Below are 17914 nucleotides of genomic sequence, written 5' to 3'. Positions count from 1 at the left end.
TGTGTATATAGTGCCTTCAAAGGCCATTAGCCTACCCCAGAGTTCCTGTTGTTTGATTTTGTGGCCACAGATGACTTTGTGGCTTCAGGCTACCATTTTTAATTCATGAGAAGCAGGATGCCCAGTGTACCTGGTGGCTGTCCTCTTCCGGGCAGGGTCCAGGGGCTCCTTGGCAGGTTTTGAAATTATAGCTTCAGTGTAGTCCTAGGCAATGTGATTGTGAACATCCGCTTACTGTCTACAGCCGATGGGAGAATATCTGGATGAGCAGAGAGAACGAGGATGCTGAGGATGTCATTGTCAACAGATATTTTCAGGAAATCCCTTCCATTCTGAAGTCAACAGTGTACAGTAGTCAGGGTAGTGAGGCAGAGGAGGAAGAGCAAGAGGAAGAGGACGACAGTCCCAGGGACGGCAACTCGTGAGTGTGTCCCGGAGTGAGGACCCTCCTCGGGAGGGCCCAGGCCCCGCACAAACCTGCTGAAGCAGATGCTGCCGAGAAGCTCCTTGGCCAAGGGCAGCAGAGCAGGGGCCGGGGGATTGTTGGTGTGCCCCCGCACTCACAGGGAAGCTCCCCCGAGAAGCATGTGTGGGCGGCAGATAGTGCAATCCTCTGGGAAAGGGGACACCTCTGTTAACTGCCGTCTCTGAAAAGGCCCCAGACCTCTGTATGTCCCCTCTGACTTCCATGTGTGAGTATCATAACCGTGCCTGCTTCTTAACCTCTGAGGAAGCCCCTTCCAGCAACACTAGACATTCTCTGAGAAGTTTGGTTTACTAAGGCCTATGTAGGACCACCAGTCATTGGTTACTGGATGTGTTTTCTTGGCCTATTCCTACACCACTTCGCCTTGCATTGGCTAGGATGTATGTAAAGGAGAAGCCTTGGCTTTTACCCCCTCCCACACCCACAGTCTGGCTGCTGGGAAGTCTGTCTTCTCTCAGTTGAGATGACCGGAAGGGAGTGGGGAAAGCTGAAGCAGCCAGGATGTTGTGATTGGGCAATCATGTCCTAGCTTGGTACCCTCCTCACTGCAGCCCTGACACCTAAGATTCATTAGAGGAATCCAGGTGTGGGGGATGGGAAGTGGGGACAAAAAAAGGAGGAAGGGCGACTTTCAGGTTCCCATCTGAGTTTCACCCATTTTTATTATTCAACATGGGTGTTTTGGTAGAGCCCCACTGCCCATCAATATGGGTGGTTGGGTTGGAAACTCCAAGACTAGTGTCTAGCCCAGTACCACACATAGCCTCTCCACTGGGTTTCACTGGTGGCTAGGGTTTGGACTTCAGCGACAGTCATCACAGTTCATCAGCAAGCCTTCTGCCAACATCTTCTCTACTTTTCCCCTTTGTCTTAATTCGGAGTTAGTGTCTATGGCGCTTTCCTCACTGCTACCCCTGACTGGGTTTTACAGACCATGCTGCATAGGGCATGCTTATATGGAGAGTCAGCCACCTAGGGAGGCTTATGGTCCAGCCTTGATGCTGGGAAGCCTCTCTCTGTCTACATTCTGAGGGGTTGGCTTCCCATTTGAGTCTCAGAGTTCCTGGTTCTGGTCCTGAAGTCCCATCCCAAGACACAGATCTACAGGCTTTGTTACATTGGCAGTTGTTCGTCTTCAAAAACTTCAAAAGTTGGCCATCTTCATTCAGATGCCATTTCTCCTCTTCAAGAACCCTAACTGCAAGAGAACTTGGGTGTGGGTGCCATTCTTCCCTTGTAGGAAGACTGAGCAGTTTCCCATGTACTGAAATAGTCTAGCTGCTCACTGTAAGCTATGTCTCCTGGCTACTCCTTAATTTTATGTATGGGAAGGGTACACTTGGATTTGCAGCCATGCTCATCCTTCAAGTTGCTCCCCAGGAACCCTGAAATGAGGGGTTTACCTTCTGCTACTGTAGCTGTGTCTTAGCCCAGGCTGTTCACGACTCAGATTCAGTGCAATAGCAGATCCCAGGAGGGCCAAACCTGTCTCTGCTTTAGTCTTGGGACTGATTGATGCTTGGCCTGATTGTAAGGCTGGCCCCAGTATGGCTGTGTAGCACTTGGCTCCCTGACAGCCTGACCAGGATTTTCTTTTTCCTGTTGTTTGTTAAGCCCCTAGCCATGCTCATCAGCAGGCTGTGTCCCCTTATAACCTCTTTTGTCTTCTGTTGATTAGAGAGGAACATAATGACATCCTGGCTGTAGCTGACTGGGGACAGAAACTTTCCTTCTACCAGCTGAGTGGAAAACAGGTATGTAGTACCATGCGAACCCAGTTACCCATGTCAGCTGTAGCACACTCTGATAGTGTGCTTCTGAGATTGTACTATTAGTGGCTACACACGGTCACGTTTAGCATCTGCATAGTGACTGTTTGCTGTGACTCCAGGTCCTGGACCCAATACTTTGTCCTCTTTTCTTCAACTCTTCAACCCAGTACTTTATGTACCTTAGAAATGGGGAGACCAAGACCAGCGCAGTAAGTCCCACACGGTTGGAAAGTGGTGGAACCTGGTATTGAAACTCAGATCAGATTAATTTACTAGTTCTTTGAGAATTTCCAGTGTGTTTTTGAGAGGATGTGCCCAGTGACATGTTTCTCTCAGCTAGATCCCGCCCCCTAAACTTTACTTTTACTTTACTTTTTAAGACAGTTATATGGAGAACCATATAACGCCATTGACTTTCACAGAGTTTCTGAGATTTGCTTAGGGTCCAAACCATGGTACAGATGGGACAGCTTGAAGTTTCTTTTCAACTCTGGAGTGATTTGGGATTAAATATAGAACAAGGATTGATAAAACAAAGTCAAAATTTTCATCAGGCTGGTAACATTTGTGTAATTTTGGCCTTTTAGGCATATGTAATGCTTGATGAGTCCCTGGCTTAGTAGCCACAGCTGGTATTCCCTGGTCCAGACATTGTTATGCTGCTTATGGCACGAGCTCTTTTAATCCTTTACGCCTCTGGAAGAACTACTACCAACATTGTTGTACATGTAAGAAAATTGAGGCCTTGAGATGCTCTTGGCCACCCAGTTTGGGACCTGGTCAGATGGTTGCTAGAAATCTGTATCTGCATATCTGCCAGTTTAGTCTAGTGATGTTTATTGTAAAAGTATAATTGAATTAAAAACTGATTTTTATACAACTGATTTTCAATGGAAAGACAAGAATTTTTCATTAAGTACCTAAGCAATATTGGACTTTAAAGAGTCTCATTGTATTTTCCTTCTTGGGATTCACTAGACTTAAAAACAAAAAACAAAAAAACCATATATATATATATACACACACACACACACACACACACACACACGCACATATATATTCTTTTAAAAAACATGATGAAGGGAGGGTAAAGAAATTAAGACAGTAATATTCTAGCCATCAGCTCCTGAGATGCCCTTTCTACAGTCTTTCCATTCCTTCAGAGTCCAGCCACTTTCCTGACTCTTCATGTCAGTGAGCTGTTTTAGTCACTACATTCTTCAGTTCCATGTGGGTGCCAAGAACGGTACATTCTCTTAACCATTGAGCCATCTCTCCAGCCTCTTCCTTAATATTTTGAACCATGTTATCACAGATGTTTTAAGTTTTTCATCTGCTTATTCTAATATCTGGGTCATCTGGGTGTGGCTTTGTTGATTGTCTTTTATATGTATGAATGGTTTGCCTGCTTGTATATGTACCACATGTGTGCAGTGCCCACAGTGACCAGCAGAGGTCACCCCTCCAAACAAGAGTTATAGTGATTCCAGTGAGCCACCATGTGGGTCCTGGGAACTAAACCCAGGTCCTCTGCAAGAGCAGCCAATGCTCTTAACTCCTGAGCATCCCTCCAGCCCCCGTTTCCTACTTTTTGAACATTTGAATTATATTCTGGGCCTTATAAATGGTACCTCATAGACACTCATTTTTCTCCTGTTCCTCTGAAGGTGTGTGCATATGCACGGTATGGGGGGAGGGGGATGGGAGAATAAGGGTATGGGGTGGGGAAACACACCAGGGGACGGTGTTGTTGGTCTTGCTATGCTCTGCTCCATATTTTCAGTGGGCAGCAGCTGAGATCTCAGGACAGTTCTTTGGCATCACCTGTGAGTCACGTGATTGGGTAGCTCAGGGCTTCCAGAGTGAGCAGAGCTTGTGTGCAGAATGGACTTCCTCTCAGATGCTGTGCCCACCTAGAAAGGAGCTTCCAGGGCCAGTGCTCAGAGAAGCTTGCCTGAGGCTGTTTCTCTGCCTAGTTCTGCCTGCTTTGGGTGCCTGCTTCAGTTGGTCCTTGTAGTTGGTCCTGAGCTGATGGTTGTTGCTTGCAAGAAGTCCTAAGCCCCAGCCACAGCTGTCAGCCCTCCGTGTCATGACAGGTGCCAGAGTGTTCTTGTTAGGTTTTGTAGCATTGGGAGGTAGGAGGGAAGCTTTTGGTTGTTAGGCATTTGAAATTCCTAAAAAGGAAAGAAAAAGTGAACATACTAAATTTATAATTGTAGTTGAAATTAGTTGAAGGGAATTAACTAAGTTGAAATTGAAGCTATTTCAGTGGTTTTATATGTTTAAATTGCGTTCATTAAACCGTCAGCGCCAACTGATTGTTCACTTTTACTAGATTTATACATAGGAAAACATTTGTAAATTGACCCTAAACCTTAAAGCAAGAACCAGGTTTTTAGAGTTGTTTTCCCTAAATTGAATAAAGAATAAAAGGCAGTCTTTTCAAGTGAATAGACCAGAAAATAAACAGAAAAAAGGAGCTGAGGTGAGCTGCTGGCCCTGTGTGAGCCAGGGAAAGACTCCCTGCCTCCAGGTTGGCTGAGGAGGTTGGGCCCACTTTGCAACAGTTAGGTCAGGCATTGCTGATTTTAGGAGCCAAGGATTTGGATGGGTTGAGGGGAAGGTGTGGGTGTTCTAGAGGTGGAGAGGCCTGTGTAGGTAATGGGCTAACTTAGGAGGTAAGGCTAGGTAGCCCCCTGCCTTCCCACCACTCCTCCTTCCTCACTTATGATGATGAGGAAGCCCTTACTGGGATTCAGGAATGGTCTTTCACTTGGTGTATCCTCTCTTTCCTCAGATTGGAAAGGATCGGCCACTGAACTTTGACCCCTGCTGCATCAGTTACTTCACCAAAGGAGAGTACATTTTGGTGGGGGGTTCAGACAAGCAGGTGTCTCTTTTCACCAAGGATGGAGTACGACTGGGGACCGTTGGGGAGCAGAACTCCTGGGTGTGGACCTGTAGAGTGAAACCTGACTCCAACTATGTGGTAAGCAGAGGAAGTTCTTCCTGCAGAGCCTTTCTAGAACAGGCCCCGAGCATCAGGTCAGCCAGGCAGAGCTTGGTCATCGCTCCTCATGGGGGGTGGGCTGCTTCTCCTCCCAGCCTGATATTGATAGCTGTCTTCTGAACAGGTGGTAGGCTGCCAGGATGGCACCATTTCCTTCTACCAGCTCATCTTCAGCACAGTCCACGGGCTCTACAAGGACCGGTATGCCTACAGGGACAGCATGACGGATGTCATCGTCCAGCACCTGATCACGGAGCAGAAGGGTACGAGGCAGGCTTGCCTCTGCTTATAGACACTAGCCAAGGGTGCGCATGGGCTGGTGATAGGACACACAAAATAGTAGGAAGTGTCCCCCTGCCCTTTGTGTTACAGCTCTGCCAGTCCTGTAACTCATTCTGTAGACCAGGCCGGCCTCAAACTCACAGAGATCCGCCTACCTCTGCCTTCTGAGTGCTGGGATTAAGGGTGTGTGTCACCACTGCCTGGCATCTCCTGGTCTTGCTTTAGCTTTTGGCAGTGGAAAGAGGATGCAGATCTCTTTGAGGATCTAGCAAAAGCAATAAAACCTGTCAAAACAAACATAAAAAAAGCACCCACCACAAAGTACCAACTTAACTACATTTTACAAATAATTCCAAGGTATAAATGGACAAATGGACTCCTTGAGGCGCAGAAGCTGACAAATGAGAGCTGTGATGACTGACCTGCATGGGGCTTTGTGGACCGTTACCTGTAGACAGAGACTGCTTCTTCATTCCTCACTGCCCAGACCCAAAATAATCACACAGAAACTATATTATTTGCGATACTGTTTGGCCAATAGCTTAAGCATACTTTGAACTAGCTCTTACATCTTAAATTAACCCATTTCTAGTATTTTATATTTCATCACGAGGCTCGTGGTTTACCAGCAAGGTTCCGGCTGGCAGCTTGTGTCTGTTTCCTATGGCTGCTATCTAGGGCCTCTTTTTCTCTGCCTTCTTTCTGCCAGCATTCAGTTTAGTTTTCCCACTTAACTCTATTCTGCCCTGCCACAGGCCAAAGAACTTCTTTATTCATTGGCCAACACATATACAGAAGGTCTTCCCACATCCTTTACCCTTTCTGGTCAGAGCAATTTTGGCATACTTTCCCCTCAGCTTCTGTCTGTCTCTTGGTAGGTTCTTCTGCTAGATAAGTAGGGCAGTGGATAGTCTCCGGCTTGGTCAGAGATCAGGGACTGTCTTAGTTAGGGTTTCTCTTGCTGTGAAGAGATGCCGTGACCACAGCATCTCGTGTAAAACATTTGATTCGGGCTGGGTTTCAGGTTCAGAGCTTCAGTTCATTATCATTGTGGTGGGAACCTTGGTGGTGTGCAAGCAGATATGGCACTGGAGAAGAAGCTGAGAGCTCTACATTGGATCAGCAGGCAGCAGGAAAAAAGTGATACTGGGTCCAGCTTGAGTATCTGAAATCTCAAAGCCCACCCCCTGTGGCACACTTCCTCCATCAAGGCCACACCTACTCCAGCAAGGCCACACCTCCAATAATGTCTCTCCTTATGAGTCTATAGGGGCCATTTTCATTCTAACCACCACTGGAATCCAGCTCACATGGTCTAAACTCTGACAGTCCCCTTCTGTTCAGCTAAGTAGCTCTGCTGGTTAGTAGTTCCATCCTGCTGCATTCGTATGTGGATGTGCTGACCACATGTGCTGTCTGGATGCGGCTAGCCAGATATGGCCAGATGTCTTTGCATAGAGGTCCAGGCTTGGGGCCATCCTGCAGATTCAGTTTGGCTTCTTTTGCCTTGCCTGGCTAGTTCTGTGTTTTGAAAATTCCTTCTAGGTGGTGGGACTATAGCCACTGAGACTGCTCAGCAGTGTCCTGTTTGGGTTGTTTACCCCAGTTGGTCTGTAGAGAGGCAGAGCCTACCTCATGGAAGTCTCCCTGTGGTCAGAAAGGTTGCAGGGGTGTGGCCAGCTGTGAAATTGTCATTATGGTGGGCTTCTGATCAGTAGGGCCTTCGGTGTGCAGGGGGATAGAACAAGTGGTGGTGGCATTGACTGCCTAGCTTTGGGCTGCACAGATTGTACCATATGCAGCTCTGGACCCCATGCACTTGGCAGGCATTCTGGGAAATTTTTTAAAGATTTATTTACTTTTACCTTATGTGTATGTCTGAGTGCCTGTACATGGCCATGTACCTTCTATGTGCAGTGCCAGAGGAGGTCAAAGGAGGGCAACAGATCACCAAGAGCTGAAGTTACAGGTGCGGCTCCATGTGGGACTGTGAACCAAACTTAGTCTCCATGAGAGCAGCAGTGCTCCAACCCTGAGCTTCCTTTCCAGCCCAGGGAAAGACTTTTTAATGAGTGTCTTACTTTAATTGTCAGAAGCATTAAATAAATAAATGATGGCTTTTAATTTCTCTGCCTTTCACCTTACTTAACAACCTTTTGCTAGAGTCTTTTTCCCCCGCCCTTTGACAGTTCGGATTAAGTGCAGAGAGCTTGTCAAGAAAATTGCCATCTACAAAAATCGATTGGCTATCCAGCTGCCAGAGAAGATCCTCATCTATGAGCTGTACTCAGACGACTCAGTGGACATGCACTACCGGGTGAAGGAGAAAATCGTCAAGAAGTTTGAGTGCAACCTGCTGGTGGTGTGTGCCGACCACATCATCCTGTGCCAGGTGGGCAGCTGGCCCCTGCCCAGGGCAGGTGCCCACCTCAGAGCTGTAACTGTATTGATATCTAGCTGAATCAGTTTTTAGAGAGATGAAGTTCATATCTGGAATGATTTTGTACTGTGGAACATTTTGTTTTGTACTGGGATTAGATGTATTGTAAGTTATCCTACACGATGAAGGTTTATTTGTTCTTGTTTTTGATTTTTTTGAGATTGTGCTTTACTAAGTTGCTCAATCTGGCTTCAGATTTTTGATCCCCACCTCCACCTCCTGAATGCTGAGTTGAGGATGTGTCACACTGATCTAGGATAAATTTTTACAAGCAAAAGTTTTACCTCCTGAGATAGTTCTTTCCTTTTTTTTTCTCTTGAGGTATTAGAAATTGAACCCAGGGCCTTGCCTACAGTAGGTAAGTCCTCTACAATTAAGCCACATCCCCAATCTCTTCTCTCCCCACCACCTTTATAAAATAGATTAATATATATGTGTGTGTGTGTGTGTGTGTGTGTGTGTGTGTGTATGCACACACACATACTGATATTGATTTTTCAAGATAGGGTTTCTCTGGGTAGCACTGACTGTCCTGGAACTCGCTCTGTACACCAGGCTGGCCTTGAACTCACAGAGATTCACCTGCTTCTGCCTCTCAAGCACTGGAATTAAAGACGTGCACCCCCCCCATCCTGCCCCCCCCCCCACCTTTTTATTACTTTTTATTTTGAGATTGGGTTTCACTAAGTTTACCATGGTGGCCTTGAACTCAGCCTGTAGCCTGGGCAAACCTTGAACTTGCAGTGCTCTTGCCCAGCCTCAAGAGTCTTTGGAACTGCAGACCTGTGCTATCCCCCCAAAGTCTCTTAGGAGTTTTTTTTTTTCCCCAAAGAAAATTCTTTTCTTAATGTAGATTTCTAAAAGTCTCTAGGTCAGTGCCAAGATGAGTTTTGGAAAGAAGTCGAGAAAAACCCCACTGTAGGTGGACCTAATCTTGCCCAGACCTGTAGGAAACTATAAAAAGGAAGAAATCCTTTAGGAACCAATGTAAAACTAGTATCAAAATATGTGAGAGTCTCGAGCTGCCTGCCACTTAGGGCTACCCCAAGATGGAGAACAGTTGTGGACTCCAAGCCTCTGGTCCATGTTAAAGGTGGCTCCCAGGGAAGCCATTCTGGTGAAGATGAGCTCACAGCATGGGGGAGAGTCGGGCCAGATCACTGCTAATGGTGTTGAAAGGTTTCCTCAAGAGGGCTGGGAGCAGGCATTCTCTGACCCTCCATGCTGAGCCTGGGTTGCTTCCTAGGAGAAACGACTGCAGTGCCTGTCCTTCAGCGGAGTGAAGGAAAGGGAGTGGCAGATGGAGTCTCTCATTCGGTACATCAAGGTGATCGGTGGCCCTGCTGGAAGGGAAGGTCTGTTGGTGGGCCTGAAAAACGGCCAGGTGAGTCTCCCCATGCTACCGCCCAGCTTCTTACCCAAGACAGGTGCAGGTTCCCTGTCTGGGATGACCTGAGCTGGGCTGTGGACAGCTTGGAATTTACTTCCATGCAGATAGCTTCAGTCTGTGGGCTTCAGCCTCGCAGCATTCTCACACCTGGCAGTTGGCGCCGCGGCTGCACGTAGCAGGGATTAGTGGGCTTAAGGTCACCCTAAAGGTTGGATTTGTTGGAGCCACAGCTTTAGTGGATTGCTGGAGAGGCAGGCAAAGATTGTTCATGAGGTCAGAGCCCTATTAGGCAGTGCATGGATTAACCAGTACCCCACCTGGGTCCTAGATAGTCCTAGTGCTTAGGCTGTTACTAGAAGCTAAAAGAAATGAAGTGTTTGGACAAATGGATTAGGAAATCTAGGCTATATGAAAGTTGAACAGGTTTTTTTTGTGTGTGTGTGTGTGTGTGTGTTCATCTGCATTCTTTGCTCAAAATAAGAAAAGTTCTATGTGGGCTACATAGAAATTTGAAAGTGAAAATATAACTGCATTAGCCTGAGAGCCAAGCTGTGTAGCAGATGGCTCGTGGCTGAGGCTTGTCAGGTCTTTGCTGGGGACGGAAGTTGCGGAGCATGAGATCAGTGGGAGCTGTCAAGCAGTAGTGCCCAAGTGGGGGACAGTTTGTCCCCTCTCAGTCAGCTGTCAGGTCTCATGTGAGGCTGAAAACATGATTTGGGATCAGGTTAACCTGGGACCATAATCTTTCTTAGCTTCTCACTGGCTCTATGGCACTGGGCAGATCAGTTTGCTCTCTGGGCTCACGTTTTCCAAATAAGGACAATACTGTGTCTTCCCAGGGCTGTCAAAAACAGGACAGGGGTGTCAGTGAATGGCAGCTGTCAGCATCAGCGTCATTATTACTCTATACCAGATGTCTCGCCTGTGTTTACAGTAGCCCTTCCTGTGTTTGTGGATGGGTCCCCTACCCAGCAGTTTGAGCAGTGTCATTAAAAAATGTTCCCAGTCCACAGAGACATTAGAGTGATTTTGGCATGTCTCAGGCCTGTTGTTGCTTCAGTGACCTCCGATGAACCATTCTTCTGGTCTCTTAAGGATGATACCCCCTTCCCCCACACACCCTGCTTTATTTAATGAGTCTTTTCTCTGCACACAGCTTCTGGAGGAGTTAGTGGGTGTTGTTCTTGTAGAACACATTGGACGCCAACAGCCTGGCAGTGGTCCAGAGTCTGGTTGCCATGGTGACTCACACTTATTTCTCTGAAATTTCGCCAGATCCTGAAGATCTTTGTGGACAATCTCTTTGCCATTGTCCTGCTGAAGCAGGCCACAGCCGTGCGCTGCTTGGATATGAGTGCCTCCCGGAACAAGTTGGCTGTGGTGGATGAAAATGACACGTGCTTGGTGTATGACATCCATACGAAGGAGTTGCTCTTTCAGGTGAAGTCCTAAATAGAGACACAGTCCTTAGAACAGGACTGAGCTTCCCAGTCGTGCAAGAAGGTACCCAGCCCCGTCTGGGAGGAAGCTCCAGGGAACCGGTGTCCAGGCCAGCCTCCTTAGCACCTGTTTCCTTGCCAGTAACACATTTTTCACAGAAGTGTATAAACAGTATTGGAGGTGTTGGTGATGAGTCTGGTGGCCAGGTTAATGTGTGGTGGTGATTCTTTTGATGAAGTCTGTGACTCCCTTACCCAGGACCGCCATTTCCTACCAGTGCCTAGGGCACACTCAGAAGGGCAGGTGGAGGGCTCACCCTCAGCTTACTCCACAGGGTGCTGTAGCACAGTGGCTGCATGGATCATTGGGATGGCTTGTTTCCACACCCTGGTCCTATGCCTGGAAGAAGTGTGTCAGTGAGTACTCTGAAGACTACCCAGCACCTAGTGGGCTTCCTGCCAAGCCACGGCTGATCTTGGACTCTTTGGGAAATTGCAAATGGTCAGAGCTTATTTATGTGAAGTGAGGACCCCTGAGTCTGGAGCCTCTGCTCTCTGGTTTCTCCTTGCAGGGTTTCCCAATGCCATGAATGTACATGGATGCTCTTCCAAGGCCTTCCTTGTCCTTGGCAACAGAACCAGCAGGGTAGGAGTGCTTGACTTTCCCCAGTCAGTTGGAGAGGGATACTTGGCTGCCATTAGCTTCCAAAATTACTTCAATTATTAGCACTTCATGTCACAGAGGAAGCAGAGGGTTTAGGGAAAGAACATATGTCCATTGTCCTTGGACTGCGCTGGGTTCATGGACCTCTGTGAGTCTCAGTTTCACCTGTGACTAACATGAAACTTTTCTTTTTTAAGACAGAGTCTCATCATAGCTCAGGCTGGCCTCTAGCTCTCTTTATATAGAGCTGAAGATAAACTTGAGGAAGATCCTCTACCTCCATGTCCTTAGTACTGGGGCTAGCGATGTGCACCACCACACCTGACTTCTACTGTGCTGAGATCAGACCCAGGGCCTATGCATGATAACTGAGCCACATTCCCTGCCCATGCTAACATGAAGCTGGAAGTTACCTTCTCATAGAATTACCGCAGAAACAACACAGAAGCACACAAGATGCCATTATGTGCTCAGTGTTGGTCATGACTAGGCCTGTATGTCACCCTTCTCCCCAAAGTCAGTACTGCTTCTGTCTGGACCTGGAGGTGGTTAACAGGCCTCTCAGTGTGTCCTGTGTAGAGACTGGGAAGGTGTATGGCTCTTTGCCCTTATTGTGGCTTTTCCGGGGGACTAGTGTAGGTGGCTCTTGGGTCTTGCCAGGAGACATACAGTTCCTAGTACTTTACCCACTGCATTTGTCTCTTCACGTGAAAGCTACCAACTTCTCTCATTAAGAGAAGAGTGTAGGCCAGTGGTTCTCAACCTTCCTAATACTGTGACCCTTTAATACAGTTCCTCATGTTGTGGTCACCCCCAACATAACATTATTCTTGCTGCTACTTCATAACTCTAATTTTGTTACTGTTATAGATCGTAATGTAAATATTTTTTGGAGATAGAGGCTTGCCAAAGGGTTTTTGAGAACCACTGTTGTAGGCAGAGAGGAATGAGCCTCTGCTTGACCCAGGCTTCCGGGCTGGGCAGAACAGTGGAGAGGGCACCTCCCAGCACGACTGTTTTTAGTGTGAGAATGTTAATACAGAGACAGTTTATTATTTTCTAATTTTGAAAAGAACTCCCCATTCTTTTGCTTTATTATAAAAAACAATGGATGTTCATGACCAAAGAAATGAGAGAAGCAATGGGGGGGGGGTGTCCAAAGAAAATAGAAATCCCTTCCAATTCCATTCATTCAAAAGCAATCACTGTGTTAATCTTCAGGGGTAACCCTTTCAGCCTCCTTCCTCTGTAGGTAGGGTTGTCTGTGGGTGTGTGTGTGTCTGTGTGTGCTGGGAATCACTGCCACAGAGCAGCACCCTACCCTCTTCCTTTAGTAGAAATGGAATCCTACCTTGTTGAATTTCTACTTACAGTGGAGTGATTAAAATAGGGAAGGGATAATAATTTTGAAAATAACGTATGTCAAAAAATTCTATCACGCTATCAGTACGTAGAGGGGTTTGTCTCATCCCTTCTCTTCTGAACCTCAGCACAATGCAGGCTGTAAGATGGGGGTAGGAGTATGCCAGAGCCTTACAGGCCTTTGTCCCTCAGGAACCAAATGCCAATAGTGTGGCCTGGAACACCCAGTGTGAGGACATGCTTTGCTTCTCCGGAGGAGGCTACCTCAACATCAAAGCCAGCACCTTCCCGGTGCACCAGCAGAAGCTGCAAGGGTTCGTGGTTGGCTACAATGGCTCCAAAATTTTCTGCCTTCACGTCTTCTCTATGTCTGCCGTGGAGGTGCCACAGGTAACCTGTCATTTTTTTCAAACTGTAGGACACACAGAACACAATGGTCAGACTGGTGCTAACAGCTGCAAAGAGAGGGAGAAAGGAAGTATGGAATTAGTGATGTCACAGGTGCTGTGGTCTTGGAAGTGTTGTGCCCTAACTGTGTAGCCATGTGTTTCAGGACAAAGAGCTCAGCCCCATTGTCTTAATTAGGGTTTTTGTTGCTGTGACAAATGCCATGACCCAAAAGCAAGTTGGGGAGGAGAGGGTTTATTTGGCTTACATATCTACATGTGGTCTATCACTGAAGGAAGCCAGGACAGGAACTCAAACAGGGGCAAGAGCTGATGTAGAAGTCACTGTGGGGGGTGCTGCTTACTGGCTTGCTCCACGTGGCTTCCTCAGCCTATTTTCTTAGAGAACTCAGGACCACTAGCCCAGAGATGGCATCATCCACAGTGGGCTGGTCCCTCCCTCATCAGTCACTACAGGCTGGCCTACAGCCGGATCTTATGGAGACATTTTTTCTTTTTCTTTTTTTCTTTTCAGTGTGTCTTAATGTTGCTAGGACTTCATTTGACTGCTGAGATCTGTATCTATTTTGAGATTTTTTTCCATTCTTCTCTCCCTCCTTCCCCTCCTCTCGATCTCCCCCATCCCCCCTTCACCTTCCCTCTTCCCCAGATCCACTGTTTCTCCATTTACCTTCAGAAAAGAGCAGGCTTCCCAGAGATTTAACCAAACTCAGTGTAACAAGATGCAATAAGACTAAACATAGACCCTCATATAAAAACTGGATAAGGCAACCACTAAGAGAAAAAAAGGTCCCATGAGTAGACAAAAGAGTCAGAGACACCACCACTTCCGTTGTTAGGAGTCTAACAACAACAACAACAACAAACCCAAGCTAAAGAACCACATATACATGCAGAGGGCCTGGTGCCGACCCATGCAGACTCTGCCGCTACAGTCTCTGTGAGCCCATATGAGCCCTGCTTAGTTGATTTTGTGTTCTCCTGGTGTCCTCAACCCCTCTGGCTCCCACGATCTTTCCTCCCTCTTCTGTGGAGTTCCCCAAGCTCCATCTAATGTTTGCCTGTGAGTCTCTGTATCTGTTCCCATCAGCTGCCAGAGGAAACCTCCCTGATGATGACTGGGCTAGGCACCGATCCTGTGAATATAGCAGGATATCATTAGGAATCATTTCATTGATCTTTTGTCCTCTCAGATGATGATAGTTTGTGTCAAGTTGACATAAATCTGACCAGCACGCCCGTTAGTGCTCTTTTTCCCTTCCTGCTGCTTTGTGTCAGCAGTATTCAGTACTGCGTTAGTGGCAGGTCCAACAGGGTGGACACCTAAGTGCATGAGTGGTGATGCTGTGTATGAGAGGAGACTAGGTAGAGTAGGGACTGAGGACTGTGGACCAGAGCGGGCACACGGGACCCTGCATAGTCCCCTGCATCCAGAGGAGGCCAGCTAGAGACAGGGGTGAAAGTATGGAGTCATAGAATTGGGAAGGCAGAAACAGACTGAAGAATCCAGACAGCCCATCTGGTGGCTGACCTAGTTACCACTGCCCTAGCTGCCTATCTGCTTGTCCCTGAAGTGAGTGACACTCCTTATAGAACAATCATAAAACCAGCACAAGCACTAAGGAGAAACTTGGACCACAGCATCCCATCTTCAAGAGAATATTTGCTTTTTTAAAGTGTGTGTGCGTGTATGCATGTGTGCATGCATATATACACACACACGTGTGCTGCTGCACATGGAATCGGAGTTTCAGGGTGTTGTAAGACACCTCACATGGGTGTCAAGAATGTGATTTGGGCCCTCTCTGAACCACTGAGCCCTCTCACCAGACCCCAGACATATTGTTGTGTGTACTGTACTGATTATGGACCATTAGCAAGAGAATGGGGCTTTTAATCATTTTATGCCATCTTGTGTTTTAAAATGTTGAGAAGTTTGTTAGTGTGTGTGTCTACATGTGTGAGTGCCTGTGTCTGTGAAGGTCCCGGGACAACTTTTGGGAGTTGTTCCTCTCATTGTTGGCCCTGGAAATTGACTAGGTTATCAGATTTGTGCAACACGTCCTTTTACTTTTTGAGCCATCTTGCCAGCCTCCTGCTATCCTCTTTTTACCTGACATTCAGTTATTCCAGACCCATCCCTTTGATGAACCATTGGCCATAAACTAGCGATCTCACCTAGCATAGTAGCCTATGTCTATAATCTCAGCACTTTGGGGCTGGGGCAGTAGGATTTCAAGTTTAGGGGCAGCCTAGGGCGCACACAAGACATTTTCTTAAAACAAAACAAAACAAAACAAAAAAACCACTAACAGTAAAATATAGTTGCCAAAACCAAAGGCCCTACTTACTAATCCTTTAGTGAGATTTTTGCTCAGCTCGACTGGAAATGTCGTGCCATGTCAGCGAACATCTTTCACCCGGATTTTTAAACAGATGATCGTAGGCTCACGTATCCGTGTGAGAAATGACAAGTGATTTCTTGTGTTTGTTGCACAGTTCCCCGTAGGTGCATGACTGCAATACAGTTTGTGTGCTTCATCATGCAGCCTGAGCACCTTCCTGCCCCAAGCTCCCATGCTCCCTGCCGTGTGCCCAGTGTTGTTGGTAGTGGACACAGCACTTCTGTCACATGGATGGCCCAGCTGCTCCACCAGCACTGCTGTTGGACATTTGTACTATCTACAACCTTTTACTTTCTTTTTGTTTTTGGGAGACAGGGTCTCATTATTGGCCATGCTGCCCTGGAACTATGTAGACCAGGCTGGTCTCAAACCCACAGAGTTCCACCTGTCTTTGCCTCTGAGTGCTGAGATTAAAGGAGTGCGCCACTAAACCTGGCTGCCCAAAGCTTCTGCTTTTGTGAACAATGGGTGTCTTCCTAGTATCTGTTCTGACTTAGTATAAATTACAAGAAGTGTAATTGCTGGGCCAAAGGCCCCATACACTGAAAACTGTTCAGACTTTCTAGACTGCCTTTCTTCTTGACTCTGTTAGACTGCCTGCCTACACACACCTGGCCTGCACTTACAAACTCCGCCTACTCTAAAGCCAGGAAGGCGCTTGTTAGCCTGCTGCTTCAGAGGTTATAGCAGCAGTATCCACAGCAGCTCCTGATCATAGCGAGTATTCAAGCAATGGCAGTGAATTCCGATGTGAGTCAGCAGCAGAAGAGAGGAAGCATGAGAGATGGCAGCAGGGTGGCTGTGGGAGCAGATGATGCCTGCTGGACTTTTGCCTTGCCGTCCTTACCTACTCCCCATCAGCACCCCAGACTCCAGCACCACATGTGCAAAGCCCCATTCTTCCTCATCTATGCCGAAAAGACCTCGCTTCTTCAAAGGTTTTCTCCTCAGACTGCCATCTTAACCTCAAAAGTAAATGCAGTTGCTGCTCGCCGATTCTGGCCAGCCAAGAGGAGCCAGAGGGGCTGCCGGGGCTCCCTCTGCCAGGGCCTCAAGATTCAGTAGCCAAAGTCTCTGTAGGTTGCAGCCAGCCTTCCTGCTGATGTAGCAGGCCAGAGCTGCCAAGCATTGGGAAAGGCGATCTGAGACAAAGGCTGTTTATCTGTCGCCTCTGCCTCCAGTCGTCTTGCGGTTTGGGCCTCCAGACCAGGCAGAAAGCCCCATTTTTGCTCTTGGGATTTTTTCCTTGGTTTCCTTTCGAAATTTGTATCATCTTGTGCAAGAATTGTTGTGTCCGAGCTGCCAAGTAGGACAGCAAGCCCAGTTGTGCTCCGTCACGTCATGCTTGGAGTACAGCAGCCAGATAAGGAGTGCTCAGAGGGGACTGGTCCGTTAGTAAGTTTCTCGAACCTTCACTCGGGTTGTGCCTCCCTGCCCATGTGACCCGTCCACCAGCTCATCCCCTGCTGTGTTTCCAAGTCTCCTTGTCATGGAACAGTCAGCATAGCAGAAGTTCTGCAGCTTGGGAAAAAGAACCCTAGCTTTGGGTTCTGGCCCTGAAACCAGGCCCAACTGCGTCTGAACCCCTTATATCTCTCTCTGGAGCCTCATTTCTTTTCTATATAATGGGGGTAATGGTGTGTGTGTGTGTGTGTGTGTGTGTGTGTGTGTTGTTTTACTTGAGACAGATGCTTGCCTTGTTGCCCGGGCTGGTCTTGAACTCCAGGGTTAAAGCAATCCTCCCACCTCTACCTCCAGAGCAGCCGAGACTACAGGCTTTGCCACTGTGAAACGGGGTTAATTACAGCCATTTTCAGGTTTTGCCTGTCCCAATTCCTGTTATTATTCCTTTTTATTACAGACAGTCATGAAACAGCAAAAGCCACAAAATAGAACTAAAGTGGACCAAAGAGTATGAGAGTCTAGAAAATGAGCTCATTGTGGGGGCAGAGTGGGTGGAGGTTGAGAAAGCTTCAAGGAGGTACGAAAGCTGTGTCCCAGGAGCTGGGCGCCTCATCAGCCCACAGTAGTGTGAGTGGGCAGAGTCTCTAAATAGAAGGTAGCATGTTTCCCTAGGGGGCACCTGGCTAGGATGTGGCTGGGCCAGGCTCTGTGGCCAGCTGCTTCCCTACAGTAAGGGGAAGTGGATAGTGTGGTGCACAGGAAAAATAACCCCCCGGGAACAGTTGTATCTTGCTGTCAGAGGGTAGACTGGCTTGAAAGGAAAAAGGTTTCTTTTAATTTTGAAGTTAATAA

The 17914-nt window shown here is 47.4% G+C and overlaps 1 protein-coding gene across 4 annotated transcripts in view; it reads left to right on the top strand.

The window, feature by feature from the left end:
- Ift122 (intraflagellar transport 122) overlaps nucleotides 1–17914 on the top strand; it is a 75367-nt gene that overhangs the window by 29092 nt on the left and 28361 nt on the right. For 2 of the 4 annotated variants that reach the window (XM_087904399.1, XM_087904400.1), the window contains exons 8-15: nucleotides 245–421; nucleotides 2166–2241; nucleotides 5057–5248; nucleotides 5394–5532; nucleotides 7741–7943; nucleotides 9238–9375; nucleotides 10657–10821; nucleotides 13039–13236. In XM_087904399.1, coding sequence (XP_087760525.1) covers nucleotides 245–421; nucleotides 2166–2241; nucleotides 5057–5248; nucleotides 5394–5532; nucleotides 7741–7943; nucleotides 9238–9375; nucleotides 10657–10821; nucleotides 13039–13236 — 1288 coding nt within the window. The remainder of the gene's footprint in view (nucleotides 1–244; nucleotides 422–2165; nucleotides 2242–5056; nucleotides 5249–5393; nucleotides 5533–7740; nucleotides 7944–9237; nucleotides 9376–10656; nucleotides 10822–13038; nucleotides 13237–17914) is intronic. The other 2 variants (XM_087904401.1, XM_087904402.1) reach the window with 1 other exon arrangement.

Source organism: Myodes glareolus, chromosome 3 (assembly GCF_982192425.1).
Source record: "Myodes glareolus chromosome 3, mMyoGla1.1, whole genome shotgun sequence".
In the NCBI taxonomy this organism is placed as follows: domain Eukaryota; kingdom Metazoa; phylum Chordata; class Mammalia; order Rodentia; family Cricetidae; genus Myodes; species Myodes glareolus.
This window is presented reverse-complemented; position numbering and strand designations above follow the sequence as displayed.